The sequence below is a fragment of the Neolamprologus multifasciatus genome, chromosome 12 (assembly GCF_963576455.1).
Source record: "Neolamprologus multifasciatus chromosome 12, fNeoMul1.2, whole genome shotgun sequence".
Taxonomy (NCBI): Eukaryota; Metazoa; Chordata; class Actinopteri; order Cichliformes; family Cichlidae; genus Neolamprologus; species Neolamprologus multifasciatus.
Window position 1 is genome coordinate 10,905,225 of NC_140450.1, and position 20,518 is coordinate 10,925,742.

The following is a 20,518-nucleotide window of genomic DNA, read 5'->3' on the forward strand; positions in this document are numbered from 1 at the left end:
TCACACAGCTAAAAATGAGCTGTGCCAGTCACTTAAGCAATAATTTGATGAGTAAAAACACTGTATTGTTGGATGAAAAGTCCAAGATGACATTGATTAATCATAATCATTGTTTATAGAATCTCATACTAAGGAAGTGACAATCACCACGAAACTGAAATCAAACCAGATATTTTTAGTTATTCCCCAACTTTGAGGTCAACTGCTTATTAAGCAACACGTGTGGTTGGATAATACAACTGATGGGCGTTTGCTTTGTAATGAAAACATGCAGAGAAATCGCACACACACTCACTGGTGGGTTTTAGGACACGAGGCTCCACACTGACCCTGTATTGTGTTACTCCTTCCATTACTGCTGACTAACTTTTGGTCTCTGGCTTAAATGACAGCCGCAGGGTGCGTGTAGCAGGGCAAAGTCCATTCGTGTCAAGTTATCTGGCACAGAGGAGCCTGATAAATCTGGGCCAGCTGAACCCAATCCCTGAAACAGAGCTTGGTGCTGCTGATTCAAGTGTTACACATTCATAAGCATGCGGCACTTTCAGGTGAGAATGACCTTGTCGACACAAAAGGTCCCAAAGTAGAAATCGCTTATGGAAAGAAGGTTATTGAAGGCTGGATTGGGTTTTAATATTGTTATTTATACTTGTGGTATTCAAGCAACAGTGCAGGTGTAAATTTACAAATGGATGTTCAGCACAATTGTCTTTTATTGTCACATTTATTGATGGAGCCATGAGAAGGACAAATCAGTCAGGGTGACATACCCAGGGCGTGACAATGATAATGCCTGTACAACATCACATTAAACACAGTGGCCAACTTTAGAGTGACCTGAGAGGGATGACCTGCAACACCTCTTTCTCATTGGTAAATCTCACACCAGAGGAGAAGCACCACAGGTTTAACTGCAGGATTGTGCAGATTCTGCAGCTGATTTAATTATCCTTTAAAATCGTAACAACAATGACTAAAAGCAGGAACATATACCAATGATAATGTAAACATCCAGTGCCAGCTCAGAACATAAACACATGTTCAAGCATTTTGTTTAAAGAAAAAAAGAAATTCATTCATAAAAAGTATAAATCGACTTAAACCGTTTTCACGCATGAACTGAACTGCAGCCCTGAACTTTTCTAGGAATTACCCATGGGAGTTGTGTGACAGCAAATTCAAATTAAAAGACATTAAAGTGTCTTTGCTCCACCAGCTCCACAGCACAAAGTCCATACGATTACCAATTAAGCCCGTGTATGAGTACTGCAGGTCATTGTCTCGTCTCCATAACGCTCAATGAAGGAAGGATATCTTCAGACAATGACTGCACCCGAGTTCATGTGTGAAAATGGCCTGAGATTATCAGTATTAGAACATCTTTATTTACATTCTGTATTTACCATTCATCTCAGAAAGACATAAAAGAATAGTAACATGTGCTGTTAATCATCAGCACATCGCCTATAAAAGCACCTTTAGTACAAAAAGATATTTTCCAAAGGACTAAGAAAGAAGAAATGTCCATAGTTTGTCTTAATTTATAACCTAATTTATGACACTACGTGGTGAGATTTTATAACTTTTGAATTGTGCTTCTCAAATATCATTTAAATTTACCAAGAAAATATTTAAAATTGTATAGCTCAAGCATTTCTTCTAACACTGAACATCTCCAATATTTGTAACAGTCCAAATGTCATCAGTGCTTTGGTTTGTTTCCTTTCTGATATTTCAAGAAAAACTTAAATTAAATAAAATACAAAACCCCAAATTGGCGAGAAAAAAAGAAATCCTTGTTTGTTTGTGTCGATTAAGAGGAGCTTGTTGATGTGGTCATTAATACTTTGGTCTCCTAGATTGTGGATGACATGGCTTTATACCAGTATTTCAGAAGGATACAGTAAGTGTTGTAGTTGGCCAGGACCGTATACATCCTATGTCCCACAGGTGATACAACACTGTTTCTGGACCGACCTGAGAGAGCAGCGACCCAATCGCTTCAGCTTGTCACAGAAGCGAGAGGACATGGTGTCTTTCTTGCAAAGTGGACCTGCATAACAAGGAACACAACCTTAGAGCAAACACTTTAAAGCCATACAAATATCAAATTTAAGTGATTTTGACCAAAACACCTCCCTCACTCACTCAAGAAACAAAACATAATGGAAACTGCATTCATGTTTTAACAGGTAATCTGCTTTGCTAATCTTCATCCAAATAATTTACTTTGGCATACAAACCTTTGTTTGTCTTGCATTCCTGCATATTGCACTTCCTGAGTGTTTCTGGTTTGGAAATCTTCTCACAGAGGCTGTTTGGCATTACAGCCAAATCCTTTTTGCTTACACAGTTCACTGCACGCTGTTGCTGACCTCCACCACAACTCACAGAGCACTGCAAATTCACACCAAAAAATATATAAATTTATAGTTTAGTTTACTTCTGTTTTAAACTTAATTAATATAAATTTATATTGCACAGAAACATGTAAAGATTCATTAAATGTGCAAAGTATAGCTGACCTTTTCCCAGTCCCCAGTCTTCCACCAAGTACAGGGTTTTAAACTGCACGGCTCAGTACTGTTTGGCCTGAGTGTGTTGCTACAGCGATGAGGCTCAGGGCAATACACCAGGCGCTCTCTGACACCTTCATCACAGCTGGCAGAACACTGAGAAAGACAAAAGCACTCAAAAGGGTGAATTTTCTTTTTCTAAGATTGTAATAAAGTCTCTTCTAACTATATCTGTAACGGTAACACAAGAGACACCATGTGGCAAAAAATATCCTCAGTGTCATACAGTTCAGGCCACATCTTCCAGTAGAACAGAAATAACTGTGGCTTGTGATGAAAATAGTAGAAATGGTACCAAAATCTGAAAATACATAAATAAATAAATAAAAATGGGCAGCTTTAGTTTAGTTTACTTCTGTTTTAAACCTAATTAATATAAATTTATATATTAGTGATGATAATTTTCAAGATTAAAGAATCAGGCTCACAAGGCTCCAAAGCATTGTTGAATTTAAGGGGGAAAAAATCTAAAAAGCCAATGCAGGTAAAGTCCAAACTATAATCACAACTGGAGATGAAAAAGACAAAAAAATTATCATCATTTTTTTTTTTTTTATAAACATGATTACAAACGTCTCATATATAGAGATATGAGTGGATGCTTTTCCTACCGGTCCCCATGGTGATGCACTCCAGCTCATACAGTGCTTGTGGGGGCAAATCAAGGTGCTAAGGGGTCTGCTGGACACTGCTTGACAGTGGAAGGGTCTGAGAGGACGTTTAGTCTGGGAATCAACACATTGGACATCACGGTACCTCCTTCCCACCACCGCGCAATCATCCAGACACTTTGGAGAAAATTATAAACAATAACCGACTCATAAACAAATGGCAAGAAAAAAAAAATCGGGTCTGAATGAACCAACTTCATTTGGAAAAGTAATAGACAATGAGTGTAAGTACAATTAAGTATTAAGCATATTTAATAAGTAAGAAGCGCAATTATCAGATTCAGTGACTGGAGGAAATCTAACGTTACTCACCTTGCTCCAGCTGCCACTTTGCCAGGTGGCGCAGGGCTGCAGGTGACAGGTACGAGCAGGCTCAGGTCTCTTCACGTTGGCACAGTCCTCGTCGTTCTGGGAGCTGCACTTGACTGTCCTCCACACTGCTCCGATCCCGCATGTTGTTGAACACTGAGGAGGAGAAATTTCTGATTAAAAACATTTCAGATTAACCCTTGACCATTAATGTCAAGCCTGTAGTTAGAGAGTAGGATAGCATCCTGATAAAGTACCTCACTCCAGTTTCCAACAACCCAGAATACATCCACATCGACAGGCTCTATGGCCATCAAGTTGCTTTGGTCACTTCCTGAGCTGCTCTTATGATGTCCGGATCGCTGCTTTTGGCTCTTAGACCGACTACTTTTGTCCCTGGATGTAGGCTTTTTAGCACGAGTGGCAGTGGTGGTTTTTTTGGGTGTCACAGCAAGCTTCTTCATTTTATTCGTCTTTAATGTGGGCTGTGGTAATGCTGTCATGGTAGATTGTTTGCTTGCTGTTGTAGAAGGCGCTTTCCTTGCATGATGACCAGTTTTTGATGTGACTGAGCGGTACTTGGGAGTGGTCAGCGCGACCCGGTGTGTCCAGGGGGGATTAACATGTGAGGTGGTGTGGGGGTCAGATAAAAAGTGAGTGGTTTTTGCCCACGTTTCAGTACTGGTGTGTGGGGTGGAGTATGCAGATGTGGTCGGCGCCCTGGTTATGTGCACAGTGAGTGGACTTAATTGGAGAGTGGGTGTGATGAGTGAGTGTGATACTGTTGTGGTTGATTTAACAGGATTTTTCAGTGGTGAAGCTGTGGTGAAAACATCTAGATCAATAATCCTGTCCTCCTCTGTCATCGGATCAACAACATAATCATATCCTGGGGTGAAGAGCAGCACATTTGGAGTGCTGCCCTCCTCTTCTTCCTCTACCTCGTCTACCTTTTTTTCATCTGCTTTCCCATCCTTTTCAGCAGATTTGGATTTAACTGGGAAAACTTTCCTTCTCTCACCCTCACTTTTCCTCATCATGCTGTTAAAGTCATGATCATCTGCATTTATTATTTCAGGAGTTGAAAGGGAGATGGTGGTAGAAATGGTAGTTGTAATTTGCTTGTTGGTTCTAGTGATAGCAGTTGTAGATGCAGCAGTGGCCGGGGTTGTCATGGGATTCCATGAAGGAGAACCAGGATGCTTAGTGGAGTGAGGTTTAGTGATGTTTATGCGGCGGTATTTAGATGCAGGCCCAAATCGTCTACGAAGACTTGAGTTTGGGCAGTTTTGCAAGCCACACAGTGATCTGGTCCTAGGTTTAGTCGAGGGGTCACAGGTCTTTGTGGATGCCAGTGCACAGGTGACTAGGCGGGAGCGAACACTTCCTCCACATGTGACAGGGCACTGCAAAGAAGAAACGAACACAAAGAAGACATTACCTTACAAATAAAGAAAGGTTTTACAGTATGCTATGAAAGTCTGTGATCTTTAAGATTCAAGTCAAAAGCAAATAAAATTCATAGAAAAAGGCTTACTTCTTCCCAGTTGCCAACTAGCCACTCCTGTCCACAGGGTACGTCTCTGTTGCACGGCACCACAGGCTTTGGTTTTAGGAGATGCTTGCATTCCACAGGGTGGAGCACTCTTTCTTCTCCCAACACTGTGCGGACACAGAGAACCGTTCGTTTCCTCAGTCCGTCTGAGCCACAGGTGGCTGTACACTGCTGCCAACCCCCAACCCACCACCTGAGGGCAAGGAGTTAGACAGGAAAAGAAGGTGAATAAAGAGACCACTGGCAACAAATAAATAAATGGGGAATGCAAGGCAAGCGACAATGTTGTTATCTTTCTCACACAGCGAACAGAGCTGTAGCTTTCAAAATGCTTTATAGTATTCTCAATACCTGCATTTCAGTGCCAAAACCAAAGAAGTGCATTTTTTGAATTTAGTTCTTTGTTATTTAACCAAATAAGCTAAACTTTTAAAATGGCAAACGTGGCTAAATAAAACTGGTGATTTATAGGAACTCGTTTTTCTTTTTTTTGATGAACTCTTTGATGTGATCAAAGCAAACAAAACTATAAATTTAAACTTCTTTCAATGCAAACACATTTTAGCCATTAAAACAAATTATCGAGATTTCAAACCGACAAAGGGAATTTTTATCTGTGATAAAAATCCTTTATTTTCACTGTTTTTAATTAGTTTAATCAAGCACAGTGCAACAGGGCAGGTTAATTGCAAACCAAAGCTGTAAGGATAAGGTTTTAAATGAAAGTTAATAAAAATAAATGGAAATATTTAAGTTTCAAGCAATTCTTTTGGACATAATAGTACAGATTGTGACAAAAAAAAGGCTAAAAAAATATATATATAAAATATTAAGACCTTGCAGGACAATCCATATTCTTGCACTTCCTGTGTCTATCTTCTGGACGGCTGTCTGGGTCACACAGAGACTCATCCACTACGCCCACATCCACTTCAAAACAGCGCACAGGCTGGTGTTGCTCACCTAAGAAAGGACAAAAATCCAGAAAGAATATCATGATCCTATCAAAAATCCTTAAATTATCCTACTAGGTATGAGAGAATAAAGAAAGAAAATTGTTTTACTGAAATGTGACTCAGACCTAAGCCGCAGGTGGTGCTGCAGTCTGTCCATGCTCCGTGTCTCCATCTGTAAATAGGCTCGTGGATCTCATTTTCTGTCTCTTTGGTCTTCTTAATGGTGTACTCATACTTTATACCTGGATTCTTCTCCTGAAACAGCAACTGAACAACCACATGAACTATGAGTACCTTTCCAAGGAGACCTTCTCATCAATATGATATTGTACTCCTTGTCTTATGCTTTTAAGTGCCCAGAGATATTTAATTGTATGGGGTACAATAAAGTGCAGGGAACTTTATTTACTTCTCTATTAGCTTCTACACATATCAAAAATGTTTCACCTCTGTAATAGGACAACCTACCTGAAGCACGACTGGCTGCTTGGTGGGTCCAGGAGCGGTGAGATTCTCCATGTTCCCACTGCGCTCGTAGAAGAACGTCGTCCCGCCGGCCTCATACTCTCCATTCCACTGGATGATATAGTTGCCGTTGAGAAAGTACTTGTCTGACCCCACGCTTCTCAGAGCCAGGAAGTTTCCTGCCTCCACCACTTCCTTTATCAGGATGTCCCGTGCCCCCTCAGGTATTACACCCACATCCACGTACCCTGGGAGATTCAGGAGGGGAGTCAGAGTCACAGCAGAGTAATGGATGGCCCACCATGGCTGCTGCCACACTCACATCCAGACTACCAGACAGTTTCTCTCTGATCTTTAATAGAGGGTGGGATACGTCTGTGGGGGTGGTTGGCATATGTGTGTGTGTGCATGTGTGTGTGCATATGTCTGTGACTGTACGTGTGTGCATTCAGCGTGGGGGGCACTGCCCTGTCTCTGTTTTTTATTGTGTAGATGGGGGGGCGGGATGGGGGAGGACGAAAACAGCAGTGAGTGGGTCTCTGGAGTTTAATGATGTTTGTGGGAAGGTGTGTGTTTGTGAAAGGAGGGGGAGGTTTGGCCTTGGTCTAAGTCTTTTGAAGTCTCACACATCTGGGCTGGTTATCTGGAAAGGATGCATTGCAGGGCAAACACACACAGAAAGAGAACGAGAGGAGAGAAAGGAGAGAATTTTTATTGTTTTAAAGCCTCTTTTCTAGGAATCTGTCTTGGCGGCATGTTGATTTGGCAGGTGAGTTATACTTTTCCGAGCGCAGTAAAAGCAGCACAAGATGCGAATCTTTAGGCAAATGCAAACACAGGCCAAGTACAGCAGGACAAACAGCTGCACCATGTGGACAAGATGGCTGCCATGACAACAAAGAAACAACACAATGGTGTAATGGTAATGAACTGTCCTCGAATGACTTTGCGCCTGTAGACATGTTTGAATTCTCTGTGTTTTCACACTCTTCTAGTGGGTACATCAAAGTTTTCCTCATTAATAGGTTGTCTGTTTTGCATTACAACACAATTTTGTAATGGCATGATGTCTCACGTTGAGATAATTTAATTTGTTTCCAGCTGTTGAAAATAATCCTTGTGTTGCACTCACCAAAGGCTCCTTCTTCATCAAATGACTTATAAACCGTCTCACAGCTTGTGCCGTCGCCCAAACAGACTCCACAACGATCCTCCACTGCGTTTGAGTCGATGCCATAGTCGCAGCCGACCTCCTAGAAACCAAAGACACACAACACATTAAAATAAAACAAAAACATAACAATTCAATGCAAGTTTTTTTTTCCATAAAATATCCCCTTTTACATTTTAGTAACTCTGCAGTGTATCAGCCTGCTTCACTACAGCCCTCCCCAGTCTCTATTTGTCTCTTACCCAGCCACACTACCTTGCACACGCCGTTTATGCAGATGTTTCTGGACTTGTTGTTCATGAAGCACGGTGTTCCGTCTGTCACGGTGTCAAACATCCTCTCAGAAAAATACTGGCTGACTGGTCGACAGTGAAGCTCGCAGGGATTTACTGAGAATAACGGCGAGATAAAACAAATTGCTAATGTTGTCAAATTGCTAAAATGTCTATTTGAGCCAGTTATGAGTCATGCTTCTCACTTAAGACGTGAGCGTATTTTGTAATTTTTTTTTAAAGAGCTAAAAAGGGAAAATAATTCTGTTCTGTTATTTTCAAGATATAGTGATTGACAACAATAAAAGTGATATGAACGCAAAAAAAGAAAAGAAAGACAAAAATACATCAGACAGGAAGTGAGTTACAGCTTTGTGCCCCTGCTGAGCTGTAACGTAGTCGGCAGCTGCATCAGTGTGGACTTTTAAATACAAATGCTGCCCCCTTTTGTTTGACACATACAATTACATCTACTAATCTTCCACTTTATATCCGTGGGTCTCAATTTTTTTGTGTGGTCCCACAAAAAAGAAGTTTAATTTTAGTAAAATATACAGTACTGTACTGTGAGATCAGCCTATGACTGACAGTGTTCTATTGTGTGATCTGCTATTCAGGTTTGCTTTTAATGCATTGGCAGTGTTTGTGATCACTGGCATGTTGAAAAATAAAGCTTCTTGCATATTTAAGGCTGCGAGTACTTACATGGGTTTGCCACAGGGATCCACTGGTAGAGCTCATTGTGGTAAGGCACAGTGTCAAACTCACTGCACAGCATCTCTCGAAAAGTTGGTATATTATTTGGACACGGCTTTGTGTTACAGGTCCGGTAACGCTTTCTTTCACCGGTACAATACTTGCCCCCAAATTCTGGCCTGTGGAAAAGAGCAGCACACTTTGAACGAACAAGTTAAAAAAAAAAAAAATCAGCATGATGTCAGTATTTTGGGGGCAGATGACATTAAACGTGAACTGCAAACCAAAAAACAATTCTATAGCTATACAGTGTGAAAACTATTTCAAATGGGTGTTAGACTCATTTCTTACTTGGGGTTGTTACATTCCCTCTCTGCTGACTGAACTCCAATACCACAGGTCCTGGAGCAGTAAGACCAGGTACTCCACTGTCCCCAGCCTCCATTCACTGTCTCTGGGAGTTTACCCACAATCACACACTCTCCGGAGATACACCACTGGATTAGAATACAGAATAGTGATACAAGTTAAATACCACTTCAGCTGGTATAAGACAATGCTGATGTCTCTGTGACAGTACCACCTTCTTGATGCTGCTGGTACCCGTCTGTTTACACAAGGAAACAAAACCTAGACTATCACAATTCACCTTTTCTGGTCCACAGCGAGTACCATCTATAGGTGAGTCCAGTTTAGAGCGGCAGGAACCATTTACTGAACACCAAAGAATCTGGCAAACATTCTGAAAGAAACATAACCCCAAAACAATAAGAAAGTGAAGAAAGTGTTTTCTACAAGATTTACTTTTCTGTGCTTGTGCAATACTCACATCAACCTCAGTGCAGAAGGTAGCATTTGGTCCATACTGGAGCTGGCACTGGTGATGTGTGGTGTAGCGTACACCGAGGCGTGCCAGGGGCGTGGTTAAGTCCCTCTTTGAAGGACGGTCATCCAGACAGAAACCCCAACCACGACTAAGGCAGATAAACAAAGATATGATATTTGTTTATCACAGGGTATGGTGGTTGGGAGTCAAAGGAGAAAATCTGAACGCTAGATAGACGTTAACACTTAAATAGACTAGAGCCTGGGAAAACTACTTAAAAAGGCAAAAATTATAATAGCAAAAATAATCCAGTTCACATATATGAGCTCTGACCTCGACTTTGTGGTAACTGGCTAAATCACAAGAACAGTTGCTCTAAGGCGCTTTATATTGTAAAGTAAAGACCCCACAATAATATAAAGAAACCCTAAAAAATTTGATGAACCCCCATGAGCAAATACTTGGGAATTGTGGGAAGGAAAACTTCCCTTTTAACAGGAAGAAACCTCTGTCAGAACCTGGCTTGGGGAGGAGCAGCCATCCGGCATGACTGGCTTGGGGTGAGGGGGGTGAGATTGGACACAAGACGCATTGTGCAAGAGAGGCAGAGATTAATAACTAATAATAACTGATTGAGTCAAGAAGAAACACTGCCCCAGCAGCCTAGGCCTGTTACAGTACACCTAAAAGAGGGTTCTGGGACAAAAAACAACATTTTAAGCTTAATTTTAAAAGAAAGAAGGGATCTATCTCCTGAATCCAAACTGGGAGCTGGTTCAATGGAAAGGGGGCCTGAAAGCTAAAGGCTCTGCCTCCTACATCACTCTTAAATATCCTAGTAACCAAAGGTAAGCCAGCAGTCTCAGTGCCAATTTCTCTATTAGGGTGATATCATGCAATGAGGTCTTTAAGATAAGATGGGACTTGATTATTCAGGACCTTGCTTGTGAGAAGAAGGATTTTAAATTTGAAGAAGGGCTTTTAAAGTGTTGTGAAAAATATATTTTTAATCGATTGATCATACATGTTTGCTCTTCTGTAGATGTGAAATTTCTTACCAGTGGATCTTCATGTAAGGATGTAGATGTCTGGCCCAGATAAACTGGAAATTTAATGATTTTTACTGCGCTAACTCCCTAACACCAAGTCCCTGTAGTGACTGATCGCACTGATCTCGTGTAGACTATATTGAAGCAGCACCATCATCTAAGTTTTTCCAGGACTACATACGTGTTTAAGTCGTGTTGTATAAATAGAGCTATTCCCAACAATGCTATGTCCTGATCATCCTAAGCTGTCCAGAGTTAATGTGTGAAACCAGCTTTGCAGACACTTGTGCAGGGGTTGCCACCCTCTGAATGTTGCTTTAGGCTCTTCTTACTTTTCTGTCATTTACATAATTTCCTGCTTCAGTTCTTTGCTTCACTTTAAAACTTGCCATTGCAGCCATGGTTTACTGCATGCTTGTTTTAATAGCCTGTGTTTTTCCCCCCAACACACACCACACCCAATGTGTGTTTTGGATCAATTTCACAACCTCAATACAAATCCGCACTAGCATATCTGCTAAATCTCCGTGCAGCTGTCAAAAAAAAAAAAAAAAAAAAAAAGAGAGAGAGAGACAGAGAGAGGTACATGGAAATTCCCATAGATTGCACACATCTCATGCATTTTTGACAAAGACAAATAGATGTAAAACTAACCCACTTTAGACAAAAGTACAGATTCAGGCTTACTCAAGGAAACGTGTGATGTATTCCTTGGAGCAGGAAGACCAAGTGAGAGGCGAGCTGTCATACATCAGCTGTCTGGACATGATAAACGGATGTCTCCCCTCCAGCTCGCAGTCGTTCCCTTGGCCATCATGATGAATTCCAAAGCTGTGTTCAGACACAATCCGCATTAATATTCATGATAACGTGATTACACAGAAGTATTTTACAAGGATAGTGGTCTGTATGGCTCACACTGCCATAATGGAGCAATCACAATGAGTGAATGTGCTGAGTCCTGTAACACATTTGTTTCCACATTTGAAATAGGTCAACAGATATTTGACTTACTTTTGTTTGTGTACATATAACTCTTACTCTAGAGTTTCATGACAGTACAAAGTGGAAAAGCACTTTAAATTACTGCACAAACAAGATAACGAGAAGACAAATAGACATAACTCCTACATTATATGGTGCGGTTTGACATCAGTCGAGCTGTTGACATTAACGGTGCTTAACCAAAGTTGAACATAGTAAAAGACCAAAAATTAACCACGAATGGAACGTGGAACAGCTCTCATTTTATAGTTAAAGCCTCCTCTGATGGAACAAATGATTCTTTGGACTCAACTAAACTTGAGTTAAACTTTAAAGTTAAAAAGAAACCCAACACTTCTGTCCTTTCACTTTTAGTGCTATTACATGATCTACACCCACAATACAGCAGGACTCTCAGGTATCTTTTCCTTTTCTTTCAGGTTAATAAAAACTCATTATTTGCACACCAGCAGTCCACTAATAGGCTGGTGAGCTAATGGTAGGGGATTTTATGACACTACATTGAAGACAGTAACCACACACAGGAACTACAGACTCTTTCTTTGTTACAATATTCTAGTATCTCACAGTCATTACAAATCCAGACTCTCTCACACACAAATATTGACCTGTGGCCCATTTCATGAGCTACTGTAAAGGCAACAGGTAGACCCGAATCCTCGTTGATGTTGCAGCTGCGGTGGGGTTGACACATCCCAGACAGATGAGACAGACCCAGAGTCTCGCACGGCTGGTTCATTCCAGCACAGATGTCTTTCCTATAGGCGGAGACGCATGCAAGTCATCTGTATGTCATCTGTATAAACATTTCATTTGAGCTTTTGAGGGTGCCGATGTATGCTGGGTTATCTGCCACCTGCCTGGTAATCAACACAGCCACATCATGATGAGCCGGGTGTGTGTCACTCTGGGGGTTCAGGTTTTTCTGCCAAGCACAGAAACTAGCCAAGGTGGTGTCTGCATGGTGAACAATTTTCAACCCTTTCTGCAACAAGCACAAACAAATTATTTCACATACTTGTTGTTCTTTTTTTTTTTAAAACTGTAGCTACAGAACAGTTAGCAAATAACTTGATAACATTTTTCTTCAATACTTGCAGATCCCAGTGTGTACTATAAGGCGAGACGTCAGAACTGATTCATTTTCATTCACATTTTCCAAATAATGTGGTTATTAAATGGACTTGTTCTTATACTGCACTCTTCTTCGCAAACAGTTAAATTGCTTTATACAACATTCCCACGACCTAAGTGCTTTCTGTTTAACAGTCACACAATGATGCGCACATCAGAGATCAACTGGGGTTCAGTATCTTTCCCAAAGACCTTTTGGCATGCAGACTCAAGCAGCCTGGGATCAAACCACCAACCTTTTGATTAGTAGATGACCTGCTCTAACATCTAAGCTTCATCCACTCTAAACTTACAACACCTAATATTCCACTCAAGTACTAAGAAGCTATGGTCCTGCTTAGCTTTGGACGAGATCTGGTGTGTTGGGGTGTGGTAAGGCCGTAAGCCAAGGCATACACATTATATACAAGACATCAGAGCTCGTTATTACACATTAGAAAACTATGCAAATTTGTAGAAGTTTGTCCAGCTTATCTCAGACTAACCTGGAAAGTGAGCTCAGTTTTCACAAATCCATTTCTGCTTTTCTTGTTCCACATTTAGTGTAAGAATTGCCAAAGCAAATGTTATAAAAGCACATTGAGGTTTCTTAAAGACTTCATTCAGATGAAGAGTACCTCCTCTCCATGTAGCAAAATGAGGCGCACCAAGATGACATGGATGGCATTCCCAATACTAGCATCGTGAAAGATTCCGGCCACCTGTCAACAGTGAGAGAATTCATTGTAAAAGGCTTTAAAAGACCTTTACATCAACTAAAAAAAGTTCATTCAAACCCTTCACCATATTCATGATAGTGAAGATGTAGGACTCCACATTATCACTGCCATGATATTGGATAAGTTTGGAGTCAGCCACCACCATGGTCTCCACCCAACGCTCTCTACTGACTGAGCGCTGTGAACGCGATTGACCCTGGTCCTCCCCTCTCCGATGCTCCCTCTCCCATTCCTCCCTCTCCATCTCCACCTGGATGGAGTCAGTTGGAGCATCTAAAGCGTGAATAATTGAAGACATTATTTGCAGTACACTTGTGGCTTATCTTTCTTGACACAAGCACACCCAGAGGAAAAAAAAAATCCTTGAACACCAGCAGAAGAGTACTCACAAACACGCCATACACTAATTCAGGACTCACATACACACCTCGAACTCCACAGGGATTGGGCGTCTTTTTGGACTCAAGACTTCGTTTTTTTCTTTGACTTTGTGTAGAAACTCTTGGATAGATAAGGTGGGGCTCTCGACTCCCTGCAGGATCATCAGAAGATTTCTGGACAGGCTCTATAAAATAGTGTCGGTCTGCCAAGGCGAAGAAGCCTCTCTGTGGAAAATAATACATTGATGGAATAAATGTGTACAGTAAAAACACACAACAAGTGTGGGTATAGCAAGCTCAGGTTTTAGGGCAAATCTACACTCTCAATAATCATCATTGTATTGTACTCAGTCACAGATTTTATCCCCAAATCATGCCAAAGACTTAATGTGGATTAAAGTCTAACGTCAGGCATTCTCAGACTGTGAGTGAAACAAAAAGCCTATCAAGCATACTATTGTGTTGAACCACTTAAAAGTTTGACAACAAATCACCAAAAAGTATAGTGCTTCTACAATTTCCACACCACAAAGCTGAGGTGTAGGCGTCCCCTTAAACCTGCTAAAAAATGTCGCTCCAGAGTAATTTCCATCTGAGTGGAAGCTATCATTAGTGAACAGATCTGAATATCAGCCTTTCCCTCAGGCACATTCTCTATGCTGCTGCAGTAATACAACAACTTCTTGCTAAGTATGCCAATACGTGTTCTTACTGGTGCGGCTTCTTCACTTGCCGCTCAGTGAGGTCTACTGGTGAACACACACATAAATGCAAATGAAAAAAATACAGGACATGCATGCAATCAGGCATAAAATGCAAATCAGTTCACTTTTCTGCTTATAAACATATTCACGAGGAATGTTGCAAGTTGTTTAAGTTAAAGTGACTCTGTGAGTGTTTGTATGGGCTTTTATTTTTTTAATCAAGATAAGTCCAAACATGCCCAGACTGATCCAGGATGAACCTGTCCCTCCTTCATTAAACCAACTGGCAAAACACAGACCGACAGACATACGACCAACAGTCTTTCAACAGTCGAATGGAAAGAAGAGAGTCTGCGTCAGTGCAGCTGAGCAAAGAGCAAAGAGAGGCTCTCTGAACAAAAAAATAAATAAAGTTTTAAAAACATGAACATGATTCTTGGATTTTTTCAGATAGTTTCAGCAGCCAAGGGCAGATGTAAGAAATTAGGCCATGCAGTATTTATGGTTTGGCTGGTTGTGGTTCTGGGGATCTACCCCACTGTTTACTGTAGTAGTAGTTTCAGCTTTCTGGGTCATCCTGACAAGTTTCACATCTGTTTCTTAGAAGAAGAAAAAAAGTCACTGGCTGAATATCTCATCGCTTGATTCAGGGAGTTCAGTCTTTGAAAAGATTACTTTACCCTATATGCTGTAATGAATTTATGAAACAAGCTGCTCGGGACTGTTTTTTAGCTGTTCCCAGGACTGCGCTCTTCTGGACAGAGATCTCCAATATTATTCTGGATTGTCTCTGGGGCATCTTTACACAGCCTGCACCTGGGGTCTTGCCTGGTGTGATAGACCCCAGCCTCTATGGATCTTGTACTCAGAGCTTGTTCTTGTGCTGCCATGATTAGTGCCTCTGTGCTATCTTTCAGTCCAGCTACTGGTAGGATTTCTGGATATCAGCCACCTCCTCTATCTGCCGGTGGTACATACCGTGCAGGGGCCTGTCCTTCCATGATGGTTCCTCGTCTCCCTCCTCTTTCTTTTATTTATATATATATATATATATATATATATATATATATATATATATATATATATATATATATATCACAAATTAAAGACAATTTTGATAAAGGTCAATGAGGACTTATTCAGAGTGTGGCCTTCAGCCAGAGCTCCCAGAGCTGGGGTGGCCTCATCTGCAAGGCATGCACGATGATATCTACAGTCAGCTGGGAAGACTTCCCGAAGGCCCTGTGCAGAGAACACTCAGCTGATTTCACTGTTTCTCTATATCTCATGCAAACACTATGTGACTGGAACAATATACCATCATATCTATGCTTTTGGAGTTGTATCGTGTTCCTGCAAGAAAAACATAGACTGTATGAAAATAAATCAAGCATGTAATGGGCAGTTCTGTTGGTAATGTTTGCTATCATAGTCTCCTGTACGTATTCCTGTGGGAAAACACAAGTCAGTCCCAGCAGACACAGACAGGTGGTGGAGTACAGATCAGCCAAGCAGGAATGCTACAGGGAGGCCCTTCCAAACACTGAGACCATTTCTCTGCCTGATGTGCATACCAAATGCTGTTCTACTGTGGAACACGGTCTGCATTTGCTTATACAGTATGGCTATGATGTTACTTGTGACCAGGTACAGATCTTCTGTGATGCCTCTGCTCAACAAACAAAGGAAACTTGCAAGGATACTAACAAGGAAAATCCTGAATTTCTGTGACAACAGCATTAAACTGGATATCAGTCTTCACTTTGACCAGATCTTTCCCCTTTAGCCCCCCTTGACCAATAATCCCCTTTCTCTGAGGAAGCATGTTGTTTGGGTGTGAGGTGGCAGAGCCAGGGGAGGTTACCATAACACAGGTCTGTGCTTCAAATACATCAGCCATATGGAACTGCTTTTCTTCTGTTTCCTGCTTCTGTGGGTTTCTGAGTGCTGGCCAACTAGGTCTGAAATAAAGTCTCTGTTATATAGCCTGTGGACTCTGCAGTGATTAGAGCGACACGAGGAGAGGTGGGGTCAAACGGTGCTTGTTACTGCAATATGATTAATCACAACAATTTACTGGCAAACAAACGTGCATTTATTCTTAGCTTTTTATCAGTAGTTGCATGTTTCCCTACGCTTACCTCTCTTCTCTCTTTAATTCATAAGATGATTCTATGTGCAAGCTCAATTCTTCCCGAGAGGTCAAAAAGATTATTGCCATTTTTTCATGTGCATGGTGGAACAAACGTGCATTTAAGTGGGGAAAATACCAGTATAATAGGTCTGAACCTGTAAGTTCTTGTTTCGCGTTGGGCCTCAGGGATTAGAAAAGTCTCCACTGAGAAAGCTTTAGGTTTACCTAAATTAATGGTTTTACCATAAAAAACATAAAAGCAACAGTGAAAGCATTTTCCACACTTTTGCTATCCAGCTCATGGTTCCATGTTTGCAGTAAATAGAAAAGGTGAAGGGTTACCTGCATGCTGTAAAGACACAGTGTAATGCAAAAGTTGTCTGCACCCTTGTTTTTGCAACCAGAAGCAGGATGTTAAAATTGCAGTTGGAGGTATTAATGTAATAGCAACTTCACTGTTGCCTTACAACAGCGAAGAATCATGGCACTGCTCTATTGTCTGCTGCGTAACGGGTGAAGTTTGGTCAAATATTTAAATTGTAACCAATTTATTATGACTATAAAAAGTGAAAACTGCCTTACAATATATAATAACTTAATTTTATTTTTTTGTTGTTGTTGGTCGACCAAATGAAGATGGAACAGTTAAAGATTTTATATTGTTTTCTTCAGTCAGCTCTGAATTTAAAGACAACAATGCTAACTGTTACAGAGAAGATTTATAGAGAAATGATCTTCACTAAAACAAAGCACGAAGGAGCTGAACAATTTAACCGAACCAACTCTGTGTTATTATTAATTTTAATTGCTGATATGAATTAAAAACAGGAATCACTGAGCAGTATAAAACATTTTTCTCCATCCCTTTTGCTTCCTATTTGTGCAACATTAACATATAATTATTTTGAATTCCTATTTGTAAGTAGTCCACTTCAACTTGTGTCGTGAGGGTGAATAATCTCTGCAGCAGCTGGTAGGGCTTCACTCCCACATCTGTCTGGCTGAGTCTAGCTGTTTAGTGGTCTCTGTTTGGGTTTAGCAGCTATAAACCTTCTTTCACAGAACAGAAAGTCTGTGTAATAAATCAGAGCAGTTTCCCTCGTAGGTTGGAGTGAAGGGACTAACTGGGGAATTCTGTGTTGCAGGAAAATCCCCAGAACGCCATTAGGCTGCAGATATGTGGATTTTTGAGTGACGCAACACATTTTTCCTTCTAGGATTATATGAGCGGCTGTGAAATGGGTCAGATATAAATTATGTTGCTAGGTTGGCTGTCATTCTGGTCTCGTCCTGAGTCACATGTTACAAATGAACTGTGTAAACATGCAGGGAAACCCACACACACACATAGCACAGAGGCAGGAGGCAAGACCCTGCAGGAGTGGAATTCCTGCTGTGACACAATCAAACATGAACACTGAAACATTCTTTGTGACTAAAAGTGACACATCCTATCATTTCAAAGGCAGGAAGTTCATCCTCTTCTACATACTCGTACTTTTTAGCCATTTCAAAATGTTGTAATATTGTGTAAACGAAAACCCCAGAGTGCATTTTGAAATAAGATTGTGTGCTGAATAGATGGATTACAACTTAAAAATTCTCAGAAATCAGTGAACCACAAATTGTTCACGTCATATTTAAAAAAATATTTCTTCATATATTGGATCACTCTGATTTTTTTCCAGGTGTCCTCTGTTTTGTTGTTAAATTGCTTATTTGAACAGAAACACTATAGCCCAAGTTAAAAAAAAATCTGTCCATCTGTCAAACTTTACTGCTCCACTCACGCACAAGAATGTGCCAAGATCTATTACTGAAACTTTCTCACATCCTGTTGCCGTTTGCAAAGTGTCTCTAAAGGAACAGATAATCCATGAATGCAAATTTCTGAATGAGTGAGTGAGGGTGAAAGAAGACGAAAACATCTGAACCACAAGGAAGACGGAAAGGGTCTCATGTCAGTCTGAGAAGCAGCAGTCGTCAGAAGGTCTGCAGCACAGTCAGCAAACAGTGTCGGGAAGTCTCTGAAGAGCAAACTAACAGACAGGGCACTGTCAGATGGAGGAGTTGCCTAAACCGCATACCAGTATACCCATAGTGATAGCTGCTATCTGGTGTAATTTAAAAAAAAATCATGATAAAAGCATGTTGATTTAAACACAAGCATCCACCAGCTCCATTTGATGAATGAGAGTGAGAATAAAATTACCTTTACAGCTATAAAACACTGTGACACCTTACCAGCCCACTGCAGGTGCTGATGGCAGCAGTTCCTCGCACATCAGACGCTTCCACGGTGCCAAGAAGGTGGCAAGAATTTCCATCAGAAAGACGATGCTCAGTCCTGTTGGCACTGCCATTCCTGCTCTCCAGGATGTAGTCATTTGAAACCAGGTGATTGTTTGCAGTCAAATTGAACATTAAGGTTTTTCCCTGGAAGATGACCTTGTAGTAAACCTGTTTCTCTTGAGAATGGGACTGCAAGTCTCGCCTGATTCTCCCACCATTAAAGTGGTGAGACAAAGAGTGGGAGATGAATCCTCCATCTGCGCCGGTTTTCACTGGGTGGACAATGGACAGTTCTGACTCTGACAACTGACCTACAAAACAGAGTTTAAACACAGGTTATACAGACCTTTTACCTTTAGTGCATACTGACTGTGATATGCACTTAACGATACAAATTCTTCTAGTTATGCACTTAGTCTGGCCATGCACAGAATTACACCACAGCACACTGACCTTGTTCTGCAAAGGAGAGGAGACTGCCAGAGGCTGAGAGCCCTTCGTGGCCAGCTGCCAAACTCAAAACAAAGTGCAGCAGGAAAAGAACCGTGCAGTCCTGCGAACATGGCATATTTCATGTAACCAAACTCAAAGCACTGGAAAAGAGTCCACGTCTTTGGGGTTCCCGTGGCGTTAGAAGGGACCACTGCGACCCTTCGCTGCACTGTGTCATGACACGAGCAAGCTCAGAGGGGAAACATGCGCCGAGGAAAGCTGGGAGCCAGATCATGGTTTAAAGAGGGAGAAAGCAATGTCTCTGTGGAGGAAGGAGGGGAGGAGTGTTCTTTGGACCAGTGTCTTTTTTCCTTGCATGAGTGAGGGGGAGCAGAGGGAGCAGAACAAGAAGCTACCGCAGAAGAGCAAGCTTCAGAGAGTAGCCCGGTTCGCCCTGTGTCGAGACTTGTCTCCTGCGCCGCAGATGGCGCATCATTAATGCGACTCGACGCGCAAATAAAATTAATGGACTGTTGCTTGCATCAGTTTGAATCCAGCAGCTCTAGCAATCAAAACTGTTGTTTGCATTTGTCTACGCTACAGTCAGCCTTTACCAGTGGCATAATCACTAGTGCATGGGGGTTAAAAGTTTGCAGAGTTTTCTAAAGCTTTGCAAAGATGTGCAAACGTGCACGCACGAAGTCCATCATCCCGTTTTTGGCTCTATGATAAGACTAAATACCTGTCATTCAAAAATCAAAGCCCTGCTAACAAAGGAGGAATACCGTGCTGTGCTTTGAAGATTGTAAAAATGAATTAGCTCAGTATAGTTACCCATTAGTTTCCATTTATAGGCATATGTGTTAGCCTTGGCCCTTTCAACCAACTGTCCACCTCACTAGGTTGAATGGCGTGATAATGTTATGTGAAACGTTGGTTTCTTAATTATTAAAAAAATAAGTGTCCGTGAGTGGGCGTGGTGAAAGATGAACGATTAACCAATCGGCGCCGTGAGCGGGATAGCTCCACTGTCAAACTGTGTGGAAAATATATTTAAATGAGCCGGCTTGTTTTACTGAACAAATGAATGCTAGATTATTTAAGGTTCTGGTCTTTATTTTGCCCACTCTCAAACATCCAGAGACTAACCTATATAAAAAAGGAAGTGGGCA

General features: G+C 41.2%; 1 protein-coding gene across 1 annotated transcript; it reads right to left on the reverse strand.

Moving 5' to 3' along the window:
* Positions 1 to 191: 191 nt before the first annotated feature.
* Positions 192 to 20,262, reverse strand: LOC146506481 (A disintegrin and metalloproteinase with thrombospondin motifs 12-like). The gene is made up of 24 exons (XM_085179194.1): positions 19,368 to 20,262; positions 18,867 to 19,225; positions 13,832 to 14,009; positions 13,469 to 13,677; positions 13,303 to 13,386; positions 12,412 to 12,536; positions 12,160 to 12,309; positions 11,234 to 11,377; positions 9,501 to 9,645; positions 9,321 to 9,413; positions 9,023 to 9,168; positions 8,681 to 8,850; positions 7,959 to 8,092; positions 7,665 to 7,785; positions 6,536 to 6,780; positions 6,193 to 6,334; positions 5,948 to 6,074; positions 5,094 to 5,304; positions 3,814 to 4,962; positions 3,560 to 3,712; positions 3,188 to 3,364; positions 2,526 to 2,672; positions 2,244 to 2,397; positions 192 to 2,053 (listed from the first exon to the last, which is right to left on the reverse strand). Exons 1-24 carry the CDS (start codon positions 19,480 to 19,482, stop codon positions 1,938 to 1,940), a joined length of 4,794 nt encoding a protein of 1,597 aa, XP_085035320.1. The 5' UTR covers positions 19,483 to 20,262; the 3' UTR covers positions 192 to 1,937.
* Positions 20,263 to 20,518: the final 256 nt, after the last annotated feature.

Bases quoted from the DNA above. Each gene is read 5' to 3' on its own strand.
- LOC146506481 (XM_085179194.1), bottom strand. From the start codon at position 19,482: ATGCCATGTTCGCAGGACTGCACGGTTCTTTTCCTGCTGCACTTTGTT. The intron at 13,678-13,831 runs GTGTGTATGTGA...TTCACGCTTTAG, and splicing joins CAATCCCTGTGGAGTTCGAG to ATGCTCCAACTGACTCCATC. The intron at 4,963-5,093 runs GTAAGCCTTTTT...TCTTCTTTGCAG, and splicing joins TAGTTGGCAACTGGGAAGAA to TGCCCTGTCACATGTGGAGG.